Source organism: Giraffa tippelskirchi, chromosome 5 (assembly GCF_054371585.1).
Source record: "Giraffa tippelskirchi isolate mGirTip1 chromosome 5, T2T-mGirTip1v1.2.pri, whole genome shotgun sequence".
NCBI classification, from domain to species: domain Eukaryota; kingdom Metazoa; phylum Chordata; class Mammalia; order Artiodactyla; family Giraffidae; genus Giraffa; species Giraffa tippelskirchi.
In genome coordinates, this window is record NC_137279.1 from 80,442,057 (window position 1) to 80,469,473 (window position 27,417).

The 27,417-nt window shown below is 40.2% G+C and overlaps 1 protein-coding gene across 3 annotated transcripts; it reads left to right on the top strand.

Moving 5' to 3' along the window:
• The first annotated feature begins 6,073 nt into the window (after positions 1-6,073).
• Positions 6,074-27,273, top strand: CREG1 (cellular repressor of E1A stimulated genes 1). 3 transcript variants are annotated; one of them, XM_081489263.1, is made up of 4 exons: positions 6,074-6,451; positions 9,492-9,611; positions 20,267-20,451; positions 25,949-27,273. In XM_081489263.1, exons 1-4 carry the CDS (start codon positions 6,098-6,100, stop codon positions 25,950-25,952), a joined length of 663 nt encoding a protein of 220 aa, XP_081345389.1. In that variant the 5' UTR covers positions 6,074-6,097; the 3' UTR covers positions 25,953-27,273. The 3 variants fall into 3 exon arrangements, with proteins under 3 accessions (XP_081345389.1, XP_081345391.1, XP_081345390.1); XM_081489265.1 differs by lacking the exon at positions 9,492-9,611; XM_081489264.1 differs by lacking the exon at positions 25,949-27,273 and having other exon boundaries at positions 20,267-20,455.
• The last annotated feature ends 144 nt before the right edge of the window (positions 27,274-27,417 follow it).

Sequence of the window (27,417 nt, forward strand, 5' to 3'; positions counted from 1 at the left end):
ATATAAGGAGATCACTATTTCCCACTGGATATATGGGAGGTGGGGATCAGTTCAGGCTGTTCAGAGATGGACAGAAAGTCCAGATGAGAAGCAGTGGGATCTGGGTGGTTGATCCAGACACTGCTAACTAAGGGCTTTTCCTAATACTCCGATGTGGAGAGTTTGATAATTAAGAGCTGAAGTACCTGTTGCTATTTTTGAGTGTCTCCATTCAGTTGTCCTCATTTGCTAATTGTTGATTTATAAGGCTTTATCTGCAAAGCATTCCACCAAATATTACTCATTAACTCGGTCATTCAAGAAATATTTATTGAGTGCCTACACTGCATTGAGGATATGGAAATGGACAAGATAGACAACATTCCTGCAACTTGCATTCTAACGAGGGAGACAATGAACAAATAACCAGCTATTATTAAATAAACATGCTAGTCGCAGAGGGTTACAAATGCCTAGCTAAATAAATATGTTGCTGCAGAGCGTTATGATTGCTATTGTTGGGAGGGGACAATTTCTCCCTTCCTCTCTTGGTTCTTTTAACTAGTTGAATAATTAAAATGATATAAGACAGGAGACATAAGGGGCTTCCCAAATGGCTCAGTGGTAAAGAATCTACCCATCAATGCAGGAGACACAGGAGATGCAGGTACAATACCTGGGTCAGGAAGATCCCTTGGAGGAGGAAATGGCAACCCACTCCAGTATTCTTGCCTGGGAGATCCCATGCACAGAAGAGCCTGGTGGGCTACAGTCCATTGGGTCGCAAAGAGTTGGAGAAGGCTTAAGAGATTGAGTACACACACACACACAAACACACACACACACACACACGACAGGAGAAAACTTTAATTAAGTATTACTGAGAATCCACATAGCATGCAAGATTCCAAAAGCAATCAGGCTAACTGAGATCTATGTCATCTTGGGCTCCAAAATCACTGCAGATGGTGACTGCAGCCATGAAATTAAAAGACGCTTACTCCTTGGAAGAAAAGCTATGACCAACCTAGACAGCACATTGAAAAGCAGAGACATTACTTTGCTGACAAAGGTCCATTTAGTCAAGGCTATTGTTTTTCCAGTAGTCATGTATGGATGTGAGAGTTGGACTATAAAGAAAGCTGAGTGCTGTAGAATCCATGCTTTTGAACTGTGGTATTGGAGAAGACTCTTGAGAGTCCCTTGGACTACAAGGAGATCCAACCAGTCCATCCTAAAAGAAATCAGTCCTGAATATTCATTGGAAGGACTGATGCTGAAGCTGAAACTCCAAAACTTTGGGCACCTGATACAAAGAGCTGACTCGTTGGAAAAGACCCTGATGCTGGGAAAGATTGAAGGCGGGAGGAGAAGGGGACAACAGAGGATGAGATGGTTGGATGGCATCACCGACTCAATGGACATGAGTTTGAGCAAGCTCCAGGAGTTGGTGATCAACAGGGAAGCCTGGCGTTGCGCAGTCCATGGAGCTGCAAAGAGTCGGACATGACTGAGCAACTGAACTGCACTGATATCATCTCAAACTAAAGAGAAAGGAGTAGGAATCCGGGACTTCATAAGAAAATAAGGCAATTCACAGGAAAAGGAAAAAAAATCAAACGTTTGGTAAACAAATGTTTTCTGGGCCGTAGAGAAACAACAGGACACAGAGAGGAATTTAACAAATAGACTTTGTTGGGTTCTGTGAAAGGAAAATAAAAATGGAGTAGGTATTGCTAAGAGAATGCTCTAAAATGGAACCAGGAAGGTATTAAGGAGGTGTCACTTATGCACACTTATGTAACTTATGTCTCAGCCTGTCCCAGCCAGGAAGGAGTCTGACCTTTTGACCTGATGAAGTCATCCAAACACCTGCCAGAAACTCAAGATACTAATTGGACCCTTCCCCTAAAATAACTTGTGACAGTATCTGTTTGTTGCACATTTACCCTAAAATGACTGATTCTTTATGGACAAATATTTTCTGACTCTAAAGTCATCATAATTCTCACTAGGCAACTTTTAACAACCTCATAGCTTTTTTTGGCTTTAACAATCCCTAACTCTTCCTTGGAACACTCTTTCAGGGTAACCTAAATCTGTGTCTCCTGAATTGCAATTCTTAAAACTCCAAATAAAGTCTTTCCTTATTTGCAGCTTCCTGTATTACTTTCTGGCTGACAGCATTTCTCTGTCTACAACAACTAGTTCACCTTACACTACAATTATCTGTGTTGATAGCTCCTTCCTGGAACAAGCCTTCTAATCCTTTTAGGCAGTTAGGGGGAAGCTCAAAGTTTCTTCCTGAGTCTTTTGGGCCTTGACTGTTTCCAGCTCAAAATAATTCATAAGATTAATCCATATGCTTATGGATTCTTATGGATATGCTTATTCTCTGCAGCTGTCACCACTGCAGAGAATAGAATAATAGGACAGAAATAAGACATCCTACAGAATATTCAGAGAGCTCTTAACCAATTTTCTCTCAAAAAAGGATAACAGTTTCATCTTCTCAACAAAGGCTCTAATTAGTAATAATGGTTATCACTGCAAATCAGTCTTGGCATTGTAATTCCTTTGAATTATCTCATGTTGTTCTATAGATATGAAGTTAAAAGGCATTTAAAAAATCTTAGATCGAATGATGTAATCGTATCAGAGCTTCTTGAGTGGACCAAAGAAGTACCAACATTGTTTATTAGGAAGAAAATGCCTCATGAATAAAATGAAATTCTCGAAAAAAAAAAATTCACATGCCAAAGTGGCACATCTTGGGGTGACTTGTTCTGAACTACTACACTATGAAAGAAATAAATAGGGTTGTCCAGTAGAGAGTAACCCAGGAAAGACTCTTAGGAAGAGTGGTCAAGGAGGCACATTTAAGAAGTGGCATTTGAATGGAAATCTAGATGTGAGTAGGGTAGCAATTCTGGTGAGCAAGGGAGGAGAATTTTGAGCAGAGCAGCCAGTGCAAAGACAGATACTGAGGGGAGGTACTTAAAACTAGAGGATTTTTTGACCTTATTCTCATGCTCAGATGCATGAAACCAAGTTCTAGGTATCCGTTTTGTAATGGGGGAGTAATAGGGCTTACTGTTATTCCATATACTAGCAATAGTGGTATAGCAATAAACAAAGAAAGATTGTGACCTTCTTGCAAAAAAATTATTCATGTTCTGAATTTACAAAAGGCCTCTGTTTCACATGTTAGCAGAAAAACAGAATTTAGGGCCAGAAGATGTATCAGATATCATCTAATCCAACTCTTCCTTTTAGAAATGAAAACAGAGGTCCAAAAAGATAAATTTTCAGGGTCACATGACTTGACATAAGCAGAGCTGAGATTAGAACTCCAAATTTGAAACCCACATGTTCTTTCCTTAGGAGTAACAGAGGAAATATTTGTAATTGGAAGGCACTCAATCGACTTGCATTAAATATTTGTCTTGAAAATGATAAACCTGATCTTCCTCCTCTTAAATTTCTCCCATCTCGTTTTCTATTTAGCTTGACGTTCTCCCAAATTCCGCTGTTAAAAAGGAAAACAACTTGACTAAACTGTTCACCCCCTTATTTGAACGTGCAAGCAGTCTGTGTAACACCCTTTGGCCACCAGAGGGAACTGAAGGCTGCTACTCAGAGTAAATCTCATTTCTGCACCCAAGTTCTGAGTGAGTAGCCTAAAATCTCTGCGTCTGAATATAGGGAGGTGGAGTTGGAAGCAGGAAGCAGGAAGCAGGAAGCAGGAAGCGGAGGCAGGGCTTCGGCTCACATACCTGTGGCTCCCACCTGCTCACTTGACCAGCCCAGGGCAGCTGAGGGAAGTTACCTCACCTTTGTTGAACATTTCAGCCTCAGAGGCCAGATTTACAAGGCTTACAAGTTGACAGGGCCAGGCTTACTAGTGAGAAACTCCTGCAGCAGCACTACCACGCGGCATATATAAAACGATGAAAATTTGGGTTTGAGGCCACGCCAAGGTGATGAGGACTCACTCTGGGGATATGTGACTTTAGTTTACAATTATAAAGAAGGCAGATCAGGTGTTATGAGGTTACTTATTAATTCCCAAGAGAATCAGAAAGAGGAATCACTGCCGGGAGCCAGCCCACGAGATCCCACCCATGACAGAGTCATGGGAAAGAGGAATGATTGAGCACGGCTTCTCAGGCCTCAGGGATTCTCGGAAGGCTGCCTCAGCGCTCACCTTGAAGATATCTGTCTTTCTGATGTTTACTATAAAAAACCTCTTCTTATTTTCTATGACTTAAGCAAAAGGCCTTTCCCAATTTCCTTCTAAAATAGATCATTCTGAAACCTCAAATCAACAAGGCCCCTGAACGGTAGCACCCTAAATAAAATTATCTGGGATATAGAATATGCTGATTTAAATTCCTTTTGCTAACATATTGGTTTGTTTACTAAGTGTACCTGTGCCTTTGGAGCTAATGTGCATAACTGTTCCTTAATAATAAAATAACATTGAGAGCCTCCACACAGAAAGCCCTTATGGGCACAAAACCCTTCACAGGAAAAAGGGCTTGTTAGGAAATATAAGAAATATTGCTTTATGAAACTGTTACTTAGTCTATATTCACTCACTATGTTTTTACTCTTAACGTATTTAGCCTATATAATGAAAGCATAATAGTTAAAAATTTATATAAATAAAAGTTTAGCTTTAATACAAATAATAAGACAATTGTAGATTTAACTGATGATTCTTACTTAGAGCTGATCTTCAGCTTGCTCTTCTATGACTTTATGGGACCACATTCTTTTCTGTTAAGCTCAAGGTGTAGAGTAAATTACTGAAAACAGGTTTTACCTTGAAACTTTCTACTGACGAATTCTTTCCTGCTGTGCCTGATACAAAAGTGTTCTGACTGATCAACCCTTATCAATAGGAGAGTCACAAGATGTTAGCAGGCCCCCAGGCCAGAAGATGATGTAAACAAAATGAACTAAGATATGCAAACGATGTCGGTAAAGGTCAACACTGTTGACCCATTAAGCTGATTTGATATGACTCTATACATTTGTTTCTATGTACCGCTAAAAATATAAAAGCTGTCTTAAAAAACAATAAAGGCAGGAGACACTTGGGAACACCGAGACTCGCTGTGTCTTCTCATTCACATCGCCGACGCCATCCATCCTGAGGGAACCCCTGGACCAGCTGGAGCAGGACTCCGGCAAATCACCCTAAAATAGACTGTAGGAGGAGCAAAAAGGAAATGCCACTTACATGGGGAGAGGGTCAGCAAGGGGGAAGACATTTATGAAACCACTGCCCCCGAGCCTGATGAGTTAGGTCCACAACTGGCTCCTATGCTAAGTTGCTTCAGTTGTGTCCGACTCTTTGCGACCCTATGGGCGGACCAGGCTCCTCTGTCCATGGGATTCTGCAGGTGCAAATACTGGAGTAGGTTGCCATTTCCTTCTCCAGGGTATCCTTCCAACCAGGGAGGAACCAGCGTCTCTTATGTTGCATGCATTGGCAGGTGGGTTCTTTACCACTAGTGCCATCTGGGAAGCCACTACTGGCTTCGATGAATTCAAATTCGTGCATGGAACCCTGACAATACCAGAGTGTCTCTGTCTGAAAGTCTCCAACACCAGGAGTAATTTACAAATAGTCTAAATTGGGGGCTTCTGTCCTTCTCTCTGGGACCTTTTGCTGCTCTTCAAAGCGTACAGTGAAGTAAACAGAAAGGAGGAGCATAAGTAGAAAGCGCAGCAATTCCTCTCAGATACAGGTAGTCATAACCAAAGATATTAAAGGAAGGCGTACATGTGAAAAGGCTGGTCCTTTCCTAGTAGTATGACTTAGGCAAGCTGCTTAATTTCTCTCAGCCTCCGTTTTATCAGGCATCAAAAATCAAACACCCTACTCAGGACCTCAGGGCCATTTCCCAATCCTGACGGCGGCGGGGCGGAGCGATAGGGAGATGGATAACCAGTCAGTCCCGGCAAGTGGAGGAGTCGGCCGAGGGACACGCCCCCAGCCCCACTCGCGGGCTCCGATTGGTCCGCTTTGGGGGGGGCGGGGCCCGACGCTGGGCTATCCTTGGGCCGGTAGGCCGCCGCTCTTGGAACTCTCGCTGGGGTCACCATCATGGCTGGTCGTTCATGCGGGTTCGTGCGCGCGGTGCTCGCCTTCCTGCTGGCGCCCGCGCTGGTGACTCTGCTGGTGGCACCGGCGAGAGGCCGGGGCGGCCGGGGCCACGGGGACTGGGGCGCCGCCGAGCTGCTGCCGCCGCCGCCTCCCCGGGAGAATGCGGCGCTCGTGGCCCGCTTCGTGACAAACGTCTGTGACTGGGGCGCACTGGCCACCATCTCAACGCAGGAGGGGGTGAGCGGCCGGCCCTTTGCCGACGTCTTATCGCTCAGCGATGGGCCCCCAGGCAAAGGCAGCGGCGTGCCCTACTTCTACCTGAGCCCGCTGCAGCAATCGGTGGGCAACCTGCAGGTGAGCCGGAGGGGCAGTGTGGCTCCGCGGGCTGGAGCGCGAGCCTTTCGACTACCGCTTAAATTCTGTCTGGAAAGGAGAGCCGGCCTCGTAGAGATGAGTTTGAACCCAGCTCAAACCTCTGGATCTTCTCTCCTGAGCTGGCTAGGCGTGCATTGCAGCTTTCCAATTGTTGGGCAACTAAATACCAAGAATTGCCCCCACGTCCTTGCCACCGTGCCACGCACTTGGGGTGTATTCTTTACCAGCACCTGGAGGACTTCTCATCTGAGTCCTCTTGGGGCACGGTGTCTCATCAACTGGGCTCTTATTATTAAAAATTATAGGCCTCAGGTGCACTTCAGCCTCCCACGTAGGGAGCAGACCGGACTGGAGAACTAGGTCCTCACCCTTTGTCCACCTTTTGGGGCAGAGCCAAGTTAACATCTCTCCGGTGGATTTCTGATGCGTTGAGTGGTATCACAACCTGGAAGACTAGAGCTATGCTGAGTCCAGGGATGGAGCAAAATTTGGGGAAGTTTCCTTTTTTGACAAAAGATCCCTAGATTTGAGGTTAACGTTATTTATCGATTATATTGAAAGAAACCTGTATTTGATGAGGCACTTGCTGTGTGCCAGGATGACCTTTACCTTCATCGTCCACTCATCCTGTCTTTTAATCCCTCTTTGAGGTGGTTGTTACCACCCTGGTTCTGCAGATAAAGAACTTGCCCTAAGCCCAGTGGCCACACTGGAATTTCATGCCAGATTTGTTGCCTTCAAAAAGCAGGTCAGGAACTGGTGGTCCATGAGCTGAGTATGTCCCACAAATGGATTTTCTTTGGCTCACGCAGAGTTCTGTTTTGCTTTTAATAAATTTGAATTAGTTACCAACATTCAAAAATGGAGCTTGCAATTAGAAGCCTAAATTTCTAACGTGTTGAAAAATGGGAAGATCTATGACACTGGGAGCCTGCATTCTCTGAGCTAACCCTCCTTTAGTTAAGGTATATACATCTCTGTTCCCCCATTTTCTTATTCCCAGTCACCCACTCCACTCCCTTAGACATTTGCTCAGAGCAAGTTCATTTCAGTTTCATCAGTGATGGTCAATCTTGGCTGCAAATACAGTCACCTGGGAAGACTTTAAAAGTGCACTTCCAAAGCATTTTACAAAAAACACATTTTATTATAAAACAACCCCCCAAATCCCTCCTGATGCTTCTAATGTTGGGAGGGGGTGAGAATCACTGCTATACACTATTATATTTAAACTTTTGCTGATATTATCTTCCTCATTTTAGGAAACGAGTAAACTCACTCAGAGGTGCAGAGACTCAATTGTGACTAGTCAGCTAATGGCTGTCAGGTGGAACTCAAGCCCAGGTCTTTGACATCTCTAGAAAATGACAGTGATGAGGCACTTACCCAGGATTTCAGATCCGTGATGGCAGTGAAAAGGCATGGCCACATCAGCATCAGTCTGACTCTGATTCTGTCGATTAATCAGTCAAAGTTGGTTTCTGCTTTCCATTTTTTCTCCTCCTTCTAACCCATCTTCTTCCTGACTATTTCTATCCACCTTACCCACCCGAATAACATGAACAAAATACTACTCAGCATTGCCCTCTGCCCAGAAACCTTTAACAACATCTGGCAACTTAGAGCTGCATAAGATTCACCTGGGTGTTTATTAAAAATGCGAATAACTGGGCTGGGAATGGAACCAAGAAATTCGCATTTTAACACGCTCTCCAGACAGGTGGTTCTTGGAAAGCCCTGACAGATGCTAGCCTATAAAATACAGTTTTGACTCCTTAGCTTGGGATTGAGGCACCCTCTCTACCCACAACCCTCTGCCTCTCACTACTGTGTCCCTTACCCCTGCCCCTCAGAAAGCTTTCTTTCATGCAAATTGAGTTTTTACTACTCACAGTCTTTTATACTTTCCCCATTCTGTGTTTTTGCAATTACAATGCCCTTTACCTTTAATACATCTTTTCACTTTTGTGCTGATTTTGACTATCTTACAAGGCTCCCTAGAGTTTCCATATCACTCCAGGTTGTGCTGATACCTCCTTACACTGAACTTCAAATATGCTTAACTATATCATTCACTTGGCAGTTAGATATGTGCTACCTTTTGACCTCTTCTGTGTCTTTGTTTTGCATTTTTAAAGTTTGTTAATGTTTGACTTTTCAACCAGATTATAAACTCACAGAGAAGACAAAGACCTTGTCTGAGTCTCCCCATCCCCTATTTTTGGTATCCCTGGTGCCTTGCCTAATAGGTTTTGTTGACAGCAAATTTTTGGCCTAATAATTCCAAAGAGGTCTCTTTATGACTCACCGTTTTGATGGGTCACTGTGAGATGGCAAAATCCCACACACAAGACATTTGAGGTTTAAAACACTAAATGTAGCATGTGAATTTTGCTGTAATTTGTCAACAATGCCTTTTATGAAGCTGATTTCTGAATAAGAAAGAATTAGGAATTTTGCTTATATCACATTTTTAATTTAAGAATTCTCTTACTGCTAGAACAGGAATGAGCAACTTCTCCAGTTTTGAAATCACATGACAGTTTCTGCTAGCATAAGATAACCAAGAAGCATGATTCAGCTACTTTCTTGCTTAAATTGTACAATTAGCTAGTTGAACCACTGTGGTCTTTTTATGCATTAGTTTCACATTAGTCTAATCCTTTAGCTCTTTCAGTGAAGGTTGGCGATCAGCCTTGTATTTGGGTGGTAATGTAATTATAATTCCTCCGGTAAATATGGGACAAATTAGAATCTAAGAAAAAAGTGTTTAACATAATTCTTACCGAGTTAGTTACTTAAAATATGAAACAACCTCCAACACACTTTTTTTGGAGAGAGGATAAAGATCCGTCTCTATCCAAGTAGTAATTTTCCCAAGTGGAAGGTGCTATTTTCCAATTCATTGTTTCATGAAAAAACGGTCAAGTTTTGGGGACAATGTGTATGCAACTTGTGAAATTTATTACCTCTCCAGAGGCACTATTACACATGAGAGGTCTTCATTTTCTCTCTACAGGAGAATCCATATGCTACGTTGACCATGTCTTTGGCAGAGACTAGTTTCTGCAGGAAATATGGATTTGATCCCCAGAGTCCCCTCTGTGCTCACATAATACTATCAGGAACTGTTATCAAGGTAAATATCATGCAGGAACAGATAAACTGGTTTTAGAAGATCATCATGTTGTTAACAGTGAAGGAAGACATATTTTGAGAATAAAATAAAATTTGTGATTGAGGTACTGAGTTAGAATATATTCTAATATGTAAAGCAATTTCATAAAAACTAAAGATTTTAATTGGTTACTTTCATGTAGGTGTTCAATAAGATATTGAACTATTTAATTGAGCAGGTAGATGTTCAATAAGAAAAAGGAACTATTTTTTGAAGCTGAACAGATGTAACAGCTATTAAGCCCCTATATAAGGAACATCTGCTCAAAGTTCATACTTCTGACCATGTTGTACACTGGACAATATTTCCCATGTTTGGATTCCTTGTCTCCATATTTAACAGTGGCTTAGAGCAGAAAGCAGATTAAGTATATTAAAAGGGGTGTATGCACAAAATCAGTACAAATCCCTTTCATTCCTATACACTAAAAATGAAAAATCAGAGAAATTAAGGAATCAATCCTATTCACCATTGCAACAAAAAAGAATAAAAATACCTAGTAATAAACCTACCTAAGGAGAGACAAGAGCCATCTACAGAAAACTATAAGACACTGATAAAAGAAATCAAAGATGACATAAACAGATGGAGAGATATATCAAGTTCTTGGATCAAAAGAATCAATATTGTGAAAATGACTAAACAATCTATAGATTCAGTGCAATCCCAATCAAATTACCAGTGGCATTTTTCACAGAACTAGAATAAAAAAATTTCACAATTTGTATGGAAATGCAAAAGACCATGAATAGCCAAAGCAATCTTGAGAAAGAATAATAGAGCTGGAGGAATCAATCTTCCTGACTTCAGACTATACTACAGAGCTACAGTCATCAAGACAGTATGGCACTGCCACAAAAACAGAAATACAGACCAATGGAACAAGATAGCCCAGAGATAAGCCTACACATCTATGGGCACCTTATCTTTGACAAAGGAGGCAGAATTATACAATGGAAAAAAGATAGTCTCTTCAAGAAGTGGTGCTGGAAAACTGGACAACTACATGAAAAAGAATGAAATTAGAACACTTCCTAACACCATAGTCAAAGATAAACTCAAATGGATTAAAGATGACCAGAAACTATAAAACTCTTAGAGGAAGACATAGGCAGAACTCTCTTTGATATAAATCACAGCAAGATCCTCTATGACCATCTCCTAGAGTAATGGAAATAAAAACAAAATTGGACAAATGGAATCTAATTAAACTTAAAAGCTTTTGCACAACAAAAGAAACCATAAGATGAAAAGACAACCATCAGAATGGGAGAAAACAATTGCAAATGAAGCAACTGACAAAGGATTATTCTCCAGAATACACAAGCAGTTCATGCAGCTCAACAACAGAAAAACAAAAAAACCCAATCAAAAAATGGGCAGAAGACCTAAACAGATATTTCTCCAAAGAAGACATCCAGATGGCTAATAAACACATGAAAAAATACTCAACGTTGCTTATTATTAGAGAAATGCAAATCAAAACTACAATGAGGTATGACCTCACACCAATCAGAATGACCATCATTCTGAATCATTCAAAATCTACAAACAATGAATGCTAGAGAGGATGTGGAAAAAAGGGAACCCTCTTGCATTGTTGGTGGGAATGTAGATTGATAACAGCCATTGTGGAGAACAGTATGGAGATTTCTTTAAAAACTAGGAATAAAACTACCATATGACCCAACAATCCCACTACTGGACATATACCCTAAGAAAACCATAATTGGAAAAGACACATGTACCCAAGTGTTCATTGTAGCACTGTTTACAATAGCCAGGACATGGAAGCAACCTAGATGTCCACTGATAGATGAAAGGATAAAGAAGATGTGTACATATATACAATGGAATATTAGTCATAAAAAGGAATGTATTTGAGTCAGTTCTAGTGAGGTGTATGAACCTAGAGCCTGTTATACAGAGTGAAGTAAGAGAAAAATATTGTATATTAATGCATATATATGGAATATAGAAAAATGGTACCGGTGAACCTATTTGCAGGGCAGGAATAGAGACTCAGACATAGAGAACAGGCTTGTGGACATAGAGGGGGAAGTAGAGGGTGGGATGAATTGAGAGAGTAGCATTGAAATATATATATTACCATGTGTAAAACAGAGAGCTAATAGGAAGTTGCTGTATAGCGCAGGGAGCTCAGCCTGATGCTCTGTGACAACCTAGAGGGGTTGGGTGGAGGTTCATGAGGGAGGGTACATATGTATACCTATGGCTGATTCATGTTCACGTATGGCAGGAAACAATACAACATTGTACAGCAATTAATCCTCTAAAAATAAATTTTAAAAATTGAAGACAAGGGATAGTATCTATATTAAATACTAGAAGTGAATTTAGATAGTTGGGAGTGAGTGCTAGAGAGAAGAGGTTAAATGCAACAGTGGTAAGGGCAAAGGGCAAGGTGTCATGGGGACTGATCTGATTGCTAAGCCAATAGGCAGACTTCTTGACCTTGTCAATCATGAATACCTCAGATAGGTTTTAATCATGGTCTCAATTCTATGTGGCTGCATTTCTGGAGCTGAGTGTTCTCGGTGTCAGAGAAAGGGGAAGGGGCAGCAGATGTACTTGAGTTCCATTGTGCTTCTTCTAAAGACTCATATCCTTTATGTGCACCCATCTATGTGTTTAACATATACATGCTGTGGGATAAAAGTGCTAATGGTATGTTGTGGTCCTTTAATGGACTGGGATCTGGTGGTCCGGAGTCGGTGATAAGAAAATGAGAGAGAGAGAGAGAGACACAGGGACCCAAGCCTCTGGTGGAGCAAGGGAAGTGTGCTTTAATGATCTTTCTATGTGTATATATATGCTGTGGTACAAGAAATTTCTTTTGACAATGGTAAAGGTCAGAAAACCAAACGTACAGCAACCATTACCACGGGAACAAGGGAATAATAATAGTCACAAGGTCAGGAGACAAACCATATCTTAAGAAAGAGGATCGAGACTAACTAGTTTTGCCTAAGGAGAATGTTTACTGAAGGAGACCCGAGCCTGTCTCATCCCATGACCTCAGCCCTGGGAGTGGTGTTCCGTTCCACTGATAAAGGACAGAGGTTTTATGAGAAACAGCACGTAGGAATCCTCCTGTTAAACATTCCCTGACAATTTGAGGATTCAAGAGAAACAGCACGTAGAAATCCTCCTGTTAAACATCCCCTGATAATTCCCCCTTATTTATTTATAATATTAGTAAAAAGAGTTCTGACCATTTGAGTTTGTTTGTTATTAACAATTTTTGCCTAAAGGCAACGATAAACAACAAATATAATTGTCAAGACAATCACCAAAGTTACAGTTTCAGACCCGATGCTGGGAGTAATGTTCTGAAACCATCTGCGTGGGTCTAGCCCAGATACTTGATCAGCTAGTTGTTCAGCTAAAGTTTTCAGATTAGTGGAAGAGGGCAGACTTTTAGAAAAGGTTTCAAAGATTTTTTTTGGTAATAATTGTACATTCAGAGAGGCATTATCATGTGTTTTGTAAATGAAATTTGATTTGTTCCCAGTTGTGGGCACTATGATTGAATTGAACAGGAGTAACACAAAATTGAGTAGAATTCCAATCACATTTTAGTATCACCTGTTTTTGCAAATCTATTAATTGATCTCCAGTCCATTTGATGGCTGTTCTTAGGTCCTGTATTTCATCTGGAATATCCTCATCTATCTGAGCCTGAGTGGCCCACATAGTATGAGCATCTTTAGTCCAATTTTGGATAAAATTATGTGTTTGAATTGAGGTTTGTAAAGCAACGCCAGTGACTGTAGCAGTGGTGTAAATAGCTATTAATCCCAAAATGCCAAGAATCAGCCATCTAATGAATCGTTTAGATCACCGGAGCAGTTTAGTAAGTAACTGGTAAGCAAGTCCAGCCATGGGAACTTCCTCCCAGGGCCTCTGGAGATTTATTGGTAACCACAGATTATGTCGAGATTGAAGAATTAAAAGGGAATCATTGTTTAAAGAAGAGGAGTTAAGACAAGTATATAATTTGCAATTTATACAAGTTACAGAACGTAAAGGCTTATTGAATTATAAGTTTCTTATAGCTACAACAAAAGGAAGTGGAACACAGGCTTGTATAAAATATGATTGATTATAGTGAAAGAAATAATTATTATGACTATGATTGGTCTCTATGAAATGTCCAGTCCAAGACCCAAGTTCCTCCGTGTTTGCAGCAAGTTTCCAGATGTCCCATTGTTCAGGCCCAATCTGTTCATCGAGGATGATTCGAGGACGAGGGAGGGCCATTCCACTGTCAAGCCACCCAAGAAGTCCTTTGTCATGGTAATGCTCCATAGTAGTGTTAGTAACCTTCCATGTTACTTGAGTAGCATAATCACACACAGTGTTGTTAATATCATCTGAGCAGTTAGATAACCATATACCATGGGGTCCCCAATCGACAATTGTATGATTAGCCACAAACATTAATTTTCCTGACTTTGCTTGACATTTGTCCCAATGAACAGGACTATATTTAAAGTTCTTATTAGTAAACCTTTGCATAGTGTTCTTTGTTCTTTCCCTAACTCTTTCCCTAAAGTTTCAGTAGTATAAACATGGTTCACAGACAAAGAAAGGGCAGTAAATAATCCAAGCAACATCCGAAAGTCCTCTTTTGGAGGCAGGGCGAAAGCCCAAGTTTGTTGGCTAACGTTTATGTATAATTTTGCTGGACCCATACACAAGGGAAGTACTTCATAACCTGGAGAGGTATTAATTAGTTTTCCTTTTTTTTCAGTGTGTGAGGGCCCTTTAAAGCTCCAGGGAGAAGGCATATGTATGGAGTCATTGGTTAAAACGATTGGTGCTTCTTCTGTCCATTCTATAACCTGAAGTAAAGGGGGGTTGGGTATGTAAGCCCAGTAAGTATGATTTATTGATTCAGCTCGAGCGGGGGAGGCGTAAGCAAGCAAAGTAAGTGGGGCAGCAAAAATATTTTCAGGATTCTGAGGCATTCTCTGTTGAGAAACCAAATTTTTAGCTTGATTAGTAAGGGTTTTTATTTGTCCCCAAGAGGGGAGATCATAAGGTTGATGCCGCTGGGGGCAGTGCTTTCTGGAGATCTTTAGAGCCGCCATGGCCCGTATTGGAATTTCTTTCTCCTGGGATTTTTGTTGTTTTGTCTCTACTTTGAAGGCCGGAAGCCCCCTCCGGTCTTCCAACTCTTCGAAATGTCTTTATGCTCCTGTTAAGACATCTCCCTGCGGTAAGTTTAAAAAATTTAAAACAAATAAAGCTGTATTAACAATAGATATAGGTTTAAAAAATATCTTATGTTGGAATTTAGTAAAGTCTGCTTTAGATAAGGAAGACAGCAGTGTTTCTGTGTATATTCTCTTCTTTAATTTTTTTTTTATTTGTAATTTTAATGTGTGATGTGCTCGTTCAACTATGTCTTGTGTTTGTGGATTATAAGGAACGCCTGTAACATGTTTAATAGAAAAGGATTGTAAAAATTGTTTGAAATATCTTGAAGTATAGGCTGGGCCATTATCTGTTTTCAAAAGCCATATTCTAAAAAAACTTTGTTCTTTATCAGGAAGAGAAAACAAAATTCCAGATTGGTATCAGCTTATATTTACTGTGAAACATTAGTTATTCACTTAGTCAAAGTAACAATAAAAGATCTCAAAGGCAGTCTAATGTCTTAAGAAACTTGAGTCATGCATAAGACTCTCTTTCATTTGCTATAAACCCTTTTTATATTTTTTGTATTTATCATTTTATATGTCCACTCAGAGAAGAGCCACCTGTAAGTTCAGATTTATTTATTTATTTAATTTAGAACTGTTTGATTTGTAAGTGCTTATTTTTCTTCAGGCCAGATAAACAGAGCTCGTTGACTAACTGGCCTTTAGCAATTTTGTCCAAGGACAAAGAGTGAGATTTACATAAATCTGGACAGACAGAGACGTCATAGTTTTATATTTAAAATGTTTTTGCCCTGTTTTTTCTTTGGCTTGAAGTTATACCAATTTTCTCATACCTGGAGTTCCAGACAGAGTGGGCTGTGTATCTCAAGGACATGATTAAGAGTTAACTTCAGGTTTTTCCCAGACATGTTTTTGTTTCTCAGGCAGGATCAGAGCTCAAAAAAAACATGTTTTAATAAGCCAGCTTTTTTCTAATTGTAGGTGCAAAAAGAAATAATTTTGCACTTTCTAAAAGACTTGATTTTAATCAGTTTTTTCTGGAGTCTAAAGAATATCATGGCCATTCAGTGTCAAAAATGTCATTTCTCTTTTTTGTAGTTATAGTTTCTTGTCTAAAATTTAAACCAGGCAGTGTTCAAATTGGCTCTGTTGACAGGGGTAGGTTAGCTGATAAGATGTTGTCTCAGCAAGGATTGTCTCTCTAAAATGGGTATCAGTTCAGTTCAGTCGCTCAGTCCGTGTCCGACTCTGCGACCCCATGAATCGCAGCACGCCAGGCCTCCCTGTCCATCACCAACTCCATAGATCCATTCTATTGGGTGTTTTAGTTGGGCAAGAAGTCCTGTGGGAGAATGAAGAGAGGGGAGTATAAATAATTTTAGAGGTAAATTAAGTCTAATGCGAGTAAAAAACTTTTTAGAATTTATTTTGTATTAAATAGAGTTCCTCTCGTGCCTCTTGAGAAAGTGAACGAGGGCTATTTAAATTAGGATCTCTTTTCAAAGTAGGAAATAGGTTAATCAGTTGATAATAAGCAGTGTCTAATGAGGGTCTAATCCAGTTTATATCGCCTAAAAGTTTTTGAAAATCATTTAAAGTTGATAATTTATCAACACGAATCTATGTTAGTTGGGGAGTAATATGTTGTCTATTAACAACAAATCTTAAATAATGGTAAGGTATAGAGGTTTGAATTTTTTCAGGGGCAATGATTAATCCAGAGTTTTTTAAGTATTGTTGAGCTATATCAAACATGTGTTGAGTTTTTTAAAACAGGTGGAGCTGAAAACAATATATCATCCATATAATGAATAATAAGAAAGTCAGGAAATGGTTTTTTCACAGGTTCAAGGGCTTTAGCTACGTAGTATTGACACATGGTGGGAGAATTCATCATTTCTTGAGGCAGCACAGTCCATTGGTATCGTTTATGAGGCCCGATATGATTAGGATAAGGGAGGGAGAAAATGAATCTTTTCCAGTCTAAAGGGTGTAGGGGAATATTGAAAAAACAATCTTGTAAATCAATAATAATAATATGCCAATTTTGAGGAATAGTGGTAGGTGATGGGATTTCTGGTTGTAATGCACCCATAGGTTTCATAGATGCATTAACTTTTTTAAGGTCTGTTAAGAGGCACCATTTGTTAGATTTCTTTCTTATGACAAAAATAGAATTTCAAGGAAAGCAAGATTCCTCAGTGTGTTTCAATTCTAATTGTGTGTCTGTAAGTTTTTTAGTAGCCTGTAATTTTTTTTTTTCGTAAGGGGCCATTGCTCTGTCCAAATAGGCTCGTCATTCTTCCAAGTTATTTTAATAATTGCTTTGTTAAATGAGCAGTGGCCCCTAGGAAAAATGTGGAATGTATATCTGAGTTTGCCATTGCATAAGTAAGTCCCTGCCTATTAGATTAAGGGGTACATTTATCACATAAGGTCTTAATGTTGCAAGTTAGCCTTCTGGTCCCTCACATGGGTATATTTGAACATTTTGATAAACTTCCTGCACTTTGGTTTGAGAAATCCCTGCAATTTGGCAAGAGATCTTTTGTATAGGCCAGGATTTGGGCCATAAATATTTGGAAATAATAGTAATATCAGATCCAGTGTCGAGGAGACCAGAAAATCTTTTACCACTAATTTTGATATTTATATTTGATCGGGCATTTTCAGATACCAATGATGTCCATAAAGATTGTTTTTGATCTGTATTGCCGAATCTGCCTGTCCGTACATTATTAGAGGGGTTAATAGAAATGTAAGGCAAAAGAAGTAATTGAGCAATTTTGTCCCCCTTTTTGAATTGTCATAGAATCTGAGATGACATCATAATTTGAATTTCTCCTTTATAATCTGAATCAACTACTCCAGGGTGAACAGTAATTTCTTTAGAAGTCAAGCTAGATCGGCCAAGTAAAAGACCGAAAGTTTGTGGAGGCAGGGGCCCAAAAAGTCCGGTAGGTATTCTAGAAGGGATTGCTTGAGGGTAAAGGAAAAAATCATTTAGGGTTGTTATATCGATGGCAGCATTGCCGGATGTTGAGGGTTTGAGGGAAAAGATAGAATTTGCCCCTGGTTTTTGTTGAAGGGGACTTGGCGGGGGTCCCCTGCTTGAAGTTTGTCAGAATAGATTTTCCTTCAATATCAAATTTAGATTTACAATTTTTGGCCCAATGTATTTCTTTACAGCAGCGAGGGCATTGTATTTGAGTTTCTATGGCATCAAATTGTCCGGTGCTAGTTAACATTTCAAAAGTAATTTGGTTTGGGGGAGTGTGAGCTCGAGCATTCTTATTAATGTGATCTCTGGCTATATCATGAAACCACATTGTCCATTAAAGATCTTTTCCTGGTTTAAGGAGGGTTAACTCTGGGACCAAAGATAGGTTTTAGTCATTTAAAGCTTTGTGTGCAAAATTTTACTTAAAGTGACAGAACAGAGAAAGCTTCTGTCTCAGATATCAAAAAGGGGTTAGAAAGAGTATTTGTCTTATTAGTTTAAGTGAGACCTTATATCTTTTTTAATTAGTTATCTACAATAGATAAAAAGAATACTTTAACTTGTAAGAGTTCTGTTAGGCCCTTTCCCAAGATATACATTCTGAGATAACTTTGGCATAAGATTAGCCAGGGAGAACAGGTTCCAGATAATGTCTCTGGACAGGATATATTGTTACTGTGCAACCAGGGGTACAAGTCTTGCCATACAAGTTCCTAGGCAAGATTTGTTACAATTATAATCATTAAGGTAGAGCCTAAGAAAAGCATTTCCATGAGTAAGACATTGTGCTGTGTAATCATTAGTTTTGGACCTAAAGAAAGGTCAGTTTTCTGGCAAGATACATTGTTGCATAGGGCTTAAGGAAAGCATGAGTGAGAATGTTTGCTTCTCCTTTATAGCGCCTTGGACTGTCTGCTTAAGTTTTAACTCTTTCATTTTCTCTTGTTTTGGGGAGAATATAGCTGTCAGAGAAAGGGGTGGAGAAATCTTTTTGTAACCTCTTCCTGCTGGGAAGGGGTGTAGGCCTTAAAATCATTCTGTAACCTCTTCCTGCTGGCAAGGGGTGTAGGTCTTAATTTGTTGAGGCAATAAACTGTAGGAGTATGAATAAGCATTTGTGATTTAAATGCCTAAGCCACTTAGATATAAAATTCACTGTACAGTTACAGATATAAAAAGCAAACAGCAAGAATAAGATGACTGCAATTATTACAGTTAAGATAGTTTTCCACCAATTGAAGAGAAAAATAGTGGGGCTTTCCAGCCATTTAACCCATGTCTCAGTACTTACCAGCCTCAATAGGCTCCGGGTCACCCCGGCCGAACTGCCACATATACCAGCCCCATCTGGGGTGCCACTTGTTGGGGTCCTTTAATGGACCGGGATCTGGTGGTCTGGAGTCGATGATAAGAAAATGAAAGAGAGAAAGAGAGAGAGAGAAAGAAAGACACGGGGACCCAAGCCTCTGGTGGAGGAAGGGAAGGGTGCTTTAATGATCTTTATATGCGTGTATATATGCTATGGTACAAGAAATTTCTTTTGACAATGATAAAGGTCAGAAAACCAAACGTACAGCAACCATTACCAAGGGAACAAGGGAATAATAATAGTCACAAGGTCAGGAGACAAACCATATCTTAAGAAAGAGGATTGAGACTAACTAGTTTTGCCTAAGGAGAATGTTTACTGAAGGAGACCCGAGCCTGTCTCATCCCATGACCTCAGCCCTGGGAGCGGTGTTCCGTTCCACTGATAAAAGGACAGAGGTTTTATGAGAAACAGCACGTAGGAATCCTCCTGTTAAACATTCCCTGACAATTTGAGGATTCAAGAGAAACAGCACGTAGAAATCCTCCTGTTAAACATCCCCTGATAATGGTACACAGTGTAACCACCAGCAATATTTTATTATAGTACTTTGTGCCAATTACTCTGATAGGTCAAAATTGCTATTTCACAACGAAAACTGGTACTCATGATGGTTTCCCACTTCATTATAGTATATGTTATCACCAACATTTGAAATCTCCATTGTTCTCTGCATCTCTTCAAGCTTCTTTTACTGCCTCTTGATTGCTTAAGATCAAAATTTGTAGTAGATGTTTAAAGTGCTCAGCACAAAGGGAAAAAAGGCGAGAAAAAATTACTACTATGTGTAGTGATGAACGTTAACTAAACTTGTGGTTATTTTGCAGTGTATGCATATGTCAAATCTTTATATTGTATACACCTAAAACTAATACAGAGTTATATGTCAATTATTGATCAATAATTAATTTTAGAAATAAAAAATTTAAAAATCAGGATTTATAACTAAATAAACTCTTTAGGGTTTGTGGAATGCTGGAATCACACATTCTTAACAGCCAAGAAAACAAAATGTCATTGCTATGAGTAGGTTTATTTTATATATGTCTTTTAGGTGAGTGAAACAGAAATGGACGTTGCAAAGAATTCATTATTCATTCGGCACCCTGAGATGAAAACCTGGCCATCCAGTCATAATTGGTTCTTCGCTAAGCTGAATATAACCAATATCTGGGTCCTGGACTACTTTGGTGGACCAAAAATAGTGACACCTGCAGAATATTATAACGCCACATTTCAGTAAGTATCTACACATCTTCCATCTTTCTAATATTGCAGCCCTCATCAGTGGTCCTCAGTCTTCTAAAGCAAAGGGGTCTTAACCATTTCATGTACCATGGATCATTTTGGCAAGCTGGTAAGGCCTACGACTCCCCTAGGAATAATATTTTTAATACATAAAGTACATAAGATTACAGAAGAAACCAACTATATGGAAATACATTTATAAAAATATTTTATAAAATGTGGAGTATATAAAATATGGAATATATAGTAGTATGTTGGCTTTTTAATGAATACATTAAATAGTAAGTTCCAGTAGAGAGTCCATAATCTTTCTGTACTTTCAGAGTAGTGAGAACTGAATATTTTAAGACATCGGCAGCAACAGTGCCATGATATGAAAGTATCTATAATTTCTATATTTCTGTCAGTGGCCATCACAGATACACTGTCACCACTTAGTTTATTGCCTACATTCATCATTAAAGAGAATAAGACATTTCAGTTAGAGCTTAATGAAAATGAAAACCTCTTTCCATCCCAGTTTTTTCCCCATCATAGACACCCTGAACTCTGTCTACAAACTGGGGCACCAGGTGGAGACTCTTTTTTTTTGCCTGTGCCGCTGGTAGCTCAGAGGTTAAAGTGTCTGCTTCCAGTGCAGGAGACCCGGGTTCAATCCCTGGGTCAGGAAGATCTCCTGGAGAAGGAAATGGCAACCCACTCCAGTATTCTTGCCTGGAGAATCCCATGGACCGAAGAGCCTGGTGGGCTACAGTCCATGGGGTCGCAAAGAGTCGGACACGCTGAGTGACTTCACTCACTCACTTCACATGGCTTGCAGTGTCTTAGTTCCCTGATCAGGGTTTGAACCTGGTCGACAACAGAGAAAGAGCTGAATCCTAACCACTGGGCTACCAAGGAATTCCCAAGACCCTGTCTTAGGTCTGTGCTTGTGGAGCCTAGTTCTGAGCCATGATGGCATTTTCTCATGAGAATCAGACCCGGGGACTTTACCCAACTTGAAGGATTCACATGCAGTCTGAGCATGTGACCCAGATCCACAGGCCCTGGTCCTGTAGTGCCTGTGGGAGTGTGTGGTATATCCTGCCAGGAAATGGACACTTGGAAGGAAGGAGCAATCGGAGAGAATGAAAGAGAAGAACATAGCCTGAAGAAGGGAAAGGGACAGGAAAGAAGGGTGTGATCAAATTTTTTGAAATTAGGTTAGGGTTCACATGAAGGAATACAAGGGACTGGTACTTCTCCGAGGTGACACAGGTCACTTTGGCCTGTCTGGCAGCCTCAAGGCCTAGCGGATGGTGATGACGATAATAGCAACAATAACAGCAGTAGCAGTAACGTTGGTTGTGACTTCCCATGTCTGAACTCACTGAACTCTCACTGCAGTCCTATGAGTGAGGTAGTCTTTTTTTCTTTGTTTTTCTCAGATGGAGAGCTGATGCACAGAAAAGTCAGAAACTTGCTTAAAGTTTTAGGAAGCAATAGTGCTGGGATTTAAACCCCAGCGATCTAGCTCCAGAACCGTCACCTGGTTTCTAACCAGGAGGTTTTGCTGCCTATCTGGTTACATCACTGGCAGCTAGCCAGGCTCCAATTCCAGTGTAATTTAAACACTTTCTGCTTGTAACAGACTGGCTGCTATTTGTGGAGATGAGAGTGTCCATGCTAAGCTAGACTTTGTAGGTTGCAGCTCAGGTTTGGGCTTAAATTCTCAGCATTCATTTATTCTGCCTCATTATATTGTATAACAGTTCTATTGGTGAACCATTGCCTTTCCATCATGACTGTAAATCTCTTCACAGAAAAATTCAGTTCAGCTCAGTCACTCACTCGTGTCCGACTCTCTGTGACCCCATGAATCGCAGCATGCCAGGCCTCCCTATCCATCACCAACTCCTGGAGTCTACCCAAACCCATGTCCATCGAGTATGGTGATGCCATCCAGCCATTTCATCCTCTGTCGTCCCCTTCTCCTCCTGCCCCCAATCCTTCCCAGCATTAGGGTCTTTTACAATGAGTCAACTCTTCGCATGAGGTGACCAAAGTATTGGAGTTTTACTTCATCAGTCCTTCCAATGAACACCCAGGACTGATCTGCTTTAGGATGGACTGGTTGGATCTTCTTGTAGTCCAAGGGACTTGCAAGAGTCTTCTCCAACACCACAGTTCAAAAGCATCAATTCTTCGGCGCTCAGCTTTCTTCACCGTCCAACTCTTACATTCATACATGACAACTGGAAAAACCATAGCCTTGACTAAACGGACCTTTGTTGGCAAAGTGATGTCTCTGCTTTTAAATATGCTATCTAGGTTGGTCATAACTTTCCTTCCAAGGAGTAAGCGTCTTTTAATTTCATGGCTGCAATCACCATCAGCAGTGATTTTGGAGCCCAGAAAAATAAAGTCTGACACTGTTTCTCCATCTATTTGCCATGAAGTGATGGGACCAGTTGCCATGATCTTATTTTTCTGAATGTTGAGCTTTAAGCCAACTTTTTCACTCTCCTCTCTCACTTTCATCAAGAGGCTCTTTAGTTCTTCTTCACTTTCTGCCATAAGGTTGGTGTCATCTGCATATCTGAGGTTATTGATATTTCTCCCAGCAATCTTGATTCCAGCTTGTGCTTCTTCCAGCCCAGCGTTTCTCATGATGTACTCTGCATATAAGTTAAATAAGCAGAGTAACAATATACAGCCTTGACGTACTCCTTTTCCTATTTGAAACCAGTCTGTTGTTCCATGTCCAGTTCTACCTGTTGCTTCCTGACCTGCATACAGGTTTCTCAAGAGACAGGTCAGATGGTCTGGTATTCCCATCTCTTGAAGAGTTTTCCACAGTTTATTGTGATCCACACAATCAAAGGCTTTGGCATAGTCAATAAAGCAGAAATAGATGTTTTTCTGGAACTCTCTTGCTCTTTCGATGATCCAGTGGATGTTAGCAATTTGATCTCTGGCTCCTCTGGCTTTTCTAAAACCAGCTTGAACATCTGGAAATTCATGGTTCATGTATTGCTGAAGCCTGGCTTGGAGAATTTTGAGCATTACTTTACTAGCGTGTGCTGCTGCTGCTGCTAAGTCGCTTCAGTTGTGTCCGACTCTGTGCGACCCCATGGACAACAGCCCACCAGGCTCCTCCATCCCTGGGATTCTCCAGGCAAGAACGCTGGAGTGGGTTGCCATTTCCTTCTCCAATGTGTGAAAGTGAAAACTGAAAGTGAAGTCGCTCAGTCGTGTCCGACTCTTAGCGACCCCATGGACTGCAGCCTACCAGGCTCCTCTGTCCATGGGATTCTCCAGGCAAGAGTACTGGAGTGGGGTGCCATTACCTTCAATTGTGCGGTAGTTTGAGCGTTCTTTGGCGTTGCCTTTCTTTGGGATTGGAATGAAAACTGACCTTTTCCAGTCCTGTGACCACTGCTGAGTTTTCCAGATTTGCTGGCATATTGAGTGCAGCACTTTCACAGCATCATCTTTCAGGATTTGAAATAGCTCAACTGGAATTCCATCACCTCCACTAGCTTTGTTCATAGTGATGCTTTCTAAGGCCCACTTGACTTCACACTCCAGGATGTCTGGCTCTAGGTGAGTGATCACACCATCATGATTGTCTGGGTCATGAAGATCTTTTTTGTACAGTCCCTCTGTGTATTCTTGCCACCTCTTCTTAATATCTTCTGTTTCTGTTAGGTCCGTACCATTTCTGTCCTTTATTGAGCCCATCTTTGCATGAAATGTTCCCTTGGTATCTCTAATTTTTTTGAAGAGATCTCTAGTCTTTCCCATTCTATTGTTTTCCTCTATTTCTTTGCATTGATGGCTGAGGAAGGCTTTCTTATCTCTCCTTGCTATTCTTTGGAACTCTGCATTCAGATGGGAATATCTTTCCTTTTCTCCTTTGCTTTTCGCTTCTCTTCTTTTCACAGCTATTTGTAAGGCCTCCTCAGACAGCCAATTTGCTTTTTTGCATTTCTTTTCCATTGGGATGGTCAGGTTTTAGTTTTGGTTTTTCATTCCAAACTGAACCTAGGAGAGTGCATGGCACAGAATAGGTGTTTAATAAATACTGGTTACTTGTCAGGCTGATCCTTTGAGACAAAGATTCTTGACTCTGCTGTTTGAATAGAGAATCTAATAACAACAAAAAACAATCAAACAGTCGTGGCATTTATTCTGCTGTTGTGCCTGCAGAAGAGGTCCACGCCAGTGATTGTGTTCTGGGCCCGAAAAGCCGTCTTTTAAGGAAGAAAGACAGGTAGCAATTGTAACATTATGGCTGAGCAACAAATTATCAAGGAGAACGGTCAGTAAGATGACAGGCCCACTCTTCAAGGTTAAAGTTCATTTTTACAGGACATAACAGTCTCTGAAGTACAGTTATCTTTGTCTAACATGCCTGAGGGCAATGTTTGCTTTAATAACAAAGTAAAACTGGAAAAGAAAACCCATAAGTCTGCACATTGAATAAGTCAATGAAAAAGATAAATTTGAGGTTTCTACTTTATTAACATAGATGAGTGGACCTTTTCTGCAGCTTGGAGATAAGAGGGAGCATTTTTTCCTGTCCTTGTGAGAGGAGGGCAGAAGACTAGCCCAGGGTGTAACCCCTCCTGAGACAGGATGCGAGAATCCTAGGAATGGGCAGTGCCTTGAGTGTGACCTTCTGGAACAGATGCTTCTGACTCCTACCCATTTCAGACTCCAGGAGTGGGTCCCCCACCATTCTTCCCACCATAGTTGCCATCAGGACTGTTTAATAGCCCAAGAGAGTGTACAGTAGTCCTTGTCTTGCTAGACTCATATTGAATGGAAGGTGGTAATGTTTACCGGAAGTATTTGTAGATGTGCTTGGGTAAGCAGTTCTCATAAGTATCAGCAATTGCCTCCTCTCACTGTTAAGTCTGAGCAGCAGGCTTCTGGGGTACCCATGTGTTCTCTGGAAAAGATGGAGGTAATGAGAGGTCAATGGATTGCAAACTTGCCCGCTATCCCTTACCTGGAGATAGATTTCCTGATGACCGTGGTCAGGGCCACAACGGGAAAATGGATCAAGGTCACCTCCTTGGCTGAGTGCTGGATGACTACTGCTCTTTTGCTCTAGTGTTTGGGACCCTTTCTGTTCTCATTTGTCTTTTAACTCTTCCAGTATTCTTGAATGAGATGATCACAGTAGCCACAGCTGCTGATTAATGTTTTGTCCTGGCAGTGCTTGCTAAAGTGTATCAGCATCATACTTGGAGAGGTGGGATGAGAGCTGAGCTGAAGACCTTAGGCCTGACCCTAAACCAGGACACATTTTAGTAATGAATTTTTTGCATTTTAGCAAACTCAGATTTTTCTTTACTACACTAAGTGGCCAAAATTAACTTGAGATCTTAAAACGTTTAGATCAGACGTGTCTCTAGCCCTTCCCAAGAATGAGTTAACTCCTGATTTGTCAATTCAGTTTAATGAAATAATTTTTCTTCCTCTCTCTTCCTCTCTCTAGGTGAAGCAGCATATGGCGAATTTAACCTCATGTGTGAAATTTCTTAGGAAGTTTCATATAGATTTGAAGCACTTATTGTTTTTCTATGGAAAGTTTGCCAGAAGATTAGCCCGTTTTCTTTCTTTGCTTGCTTGCTTACAGAATTGAGTTGAATTATTACTGGATTTCTTGGAAGATGAGATTGTTGGGTATATATATATTTTTTTCATATTTTGAAGTCATTTTCATAGAGATATGTCTTTCTTTATGATCAACGTTTTATTCCATTAATTCCAAATAGTTTGCCAACGGTGCTCCTTGAAGAGGAACAGTTACCAGTTTTAGATTGACCATTGGCATTTGAAAGTACTCAAGTATGTGTTCTTAATTCCTGAAAACGACTGTGCTGGGGAGAGGGTCACACCCCCATAGCTGCTGTCTGAGTCTGTATTAAGGGCTCCTATTAGAATGCACCTGAATAAATCTTGCCAAGACAAACAAACAATGATGAAACACAGGTGGAGCATCCCACTCATGGTCCACTTATGTTTGACAGTCCTGGGTGTTGTTAATCCAACACAAGGCAAAACTATCTCTTATAAAGAACTTAAAAAAAAAAAAACTCTTCAAGTCTAAAGTGATAAATATCTAGAACAAAGGATCATAAAACTTCCCTAATTTGACTTAATAAAGGAAATTCATAAAATTTTCTGAATTTTGATTTCCCTAGATAAGTAGACACTGTGTAATTAGTTTTTTCCACTCAAAATACATACACAGAAGCACACGTTTTGTTTTTTCGTCCCAAGAGCGGATTATGAAGGAAAAAAAAAAAAAGGAGGTGTTTTATAACATTTCTGAACGTTAACCCAGACATGGACCAGGTTCAACCAGAGCCAAAATCCATCTTCCAACTCTCTCAATAATGGCCTAAGCCTTTTTCAACTTCTTCAAATCTCTAAGTGGCTTCTAATGCTGTTACTGCGTAAATCAGGTCATCAGAGGGAGGACAACACAAATTTAAAAAATCACATTTCTTCAGAAGGGAAGTTCTGAAAAGGGAACTTCTGTACAGAAAAGTCCTATGTATATAGGACTTTTATTACCTATATACATGATTTTAGAAGACTCTATGAGATCCTTTATAAGAGGTATGTCAGAAATCAAGCAACTGAATCCTTAAATGGCTAAGAGAAAGGAAGTTGAATATGAGTTTGAAACTATAAAATGAACTTACCTGAAATCCAGCAAACAGCTTCTCTCTAAGAAAAATGATGTGTCTTAAACTTGGTGGAGTAGGTTTCTTGCTCAAAACATTAATAATAAAAAGCATTATTTTCATGAAATGTGTTGTATTTATTTTCTTACACAGAGATGGTAATATTTATTGCACTTTTTTTTCATTGTCCACTGCCGAAATCCCTTTGTGTTTTTATATTAGCAGGTTGTTAAATTAACTTCTGGCTGATTTAAAGCTTAACATGAATAAC

Bases quoted from the DNA above. Each gene is read 5' to 3' on its own strand.
- CREG1 (XM_081489263.1), top strand. From the start codon at position 6,098: ATGGCTGGTCGTTCATGCGGGTTCGTGCGCGCGGTGCTCGCCTTCCTG. The intron at 6,452-9,491 runs GTGAGCCGGAGG...TTCTCTCTACAG, and splicing joins AATCGGTGGGCAACCTGCAG to GAGAATCCATATGCTACGTT. The intron at 9,612-20,266 runs GTAAATATCATG...TATGTCTTTTAG, and splicing joins TATCAGGAACTGTTATCAAG to GTGAGTGAAACAGAAATGGA.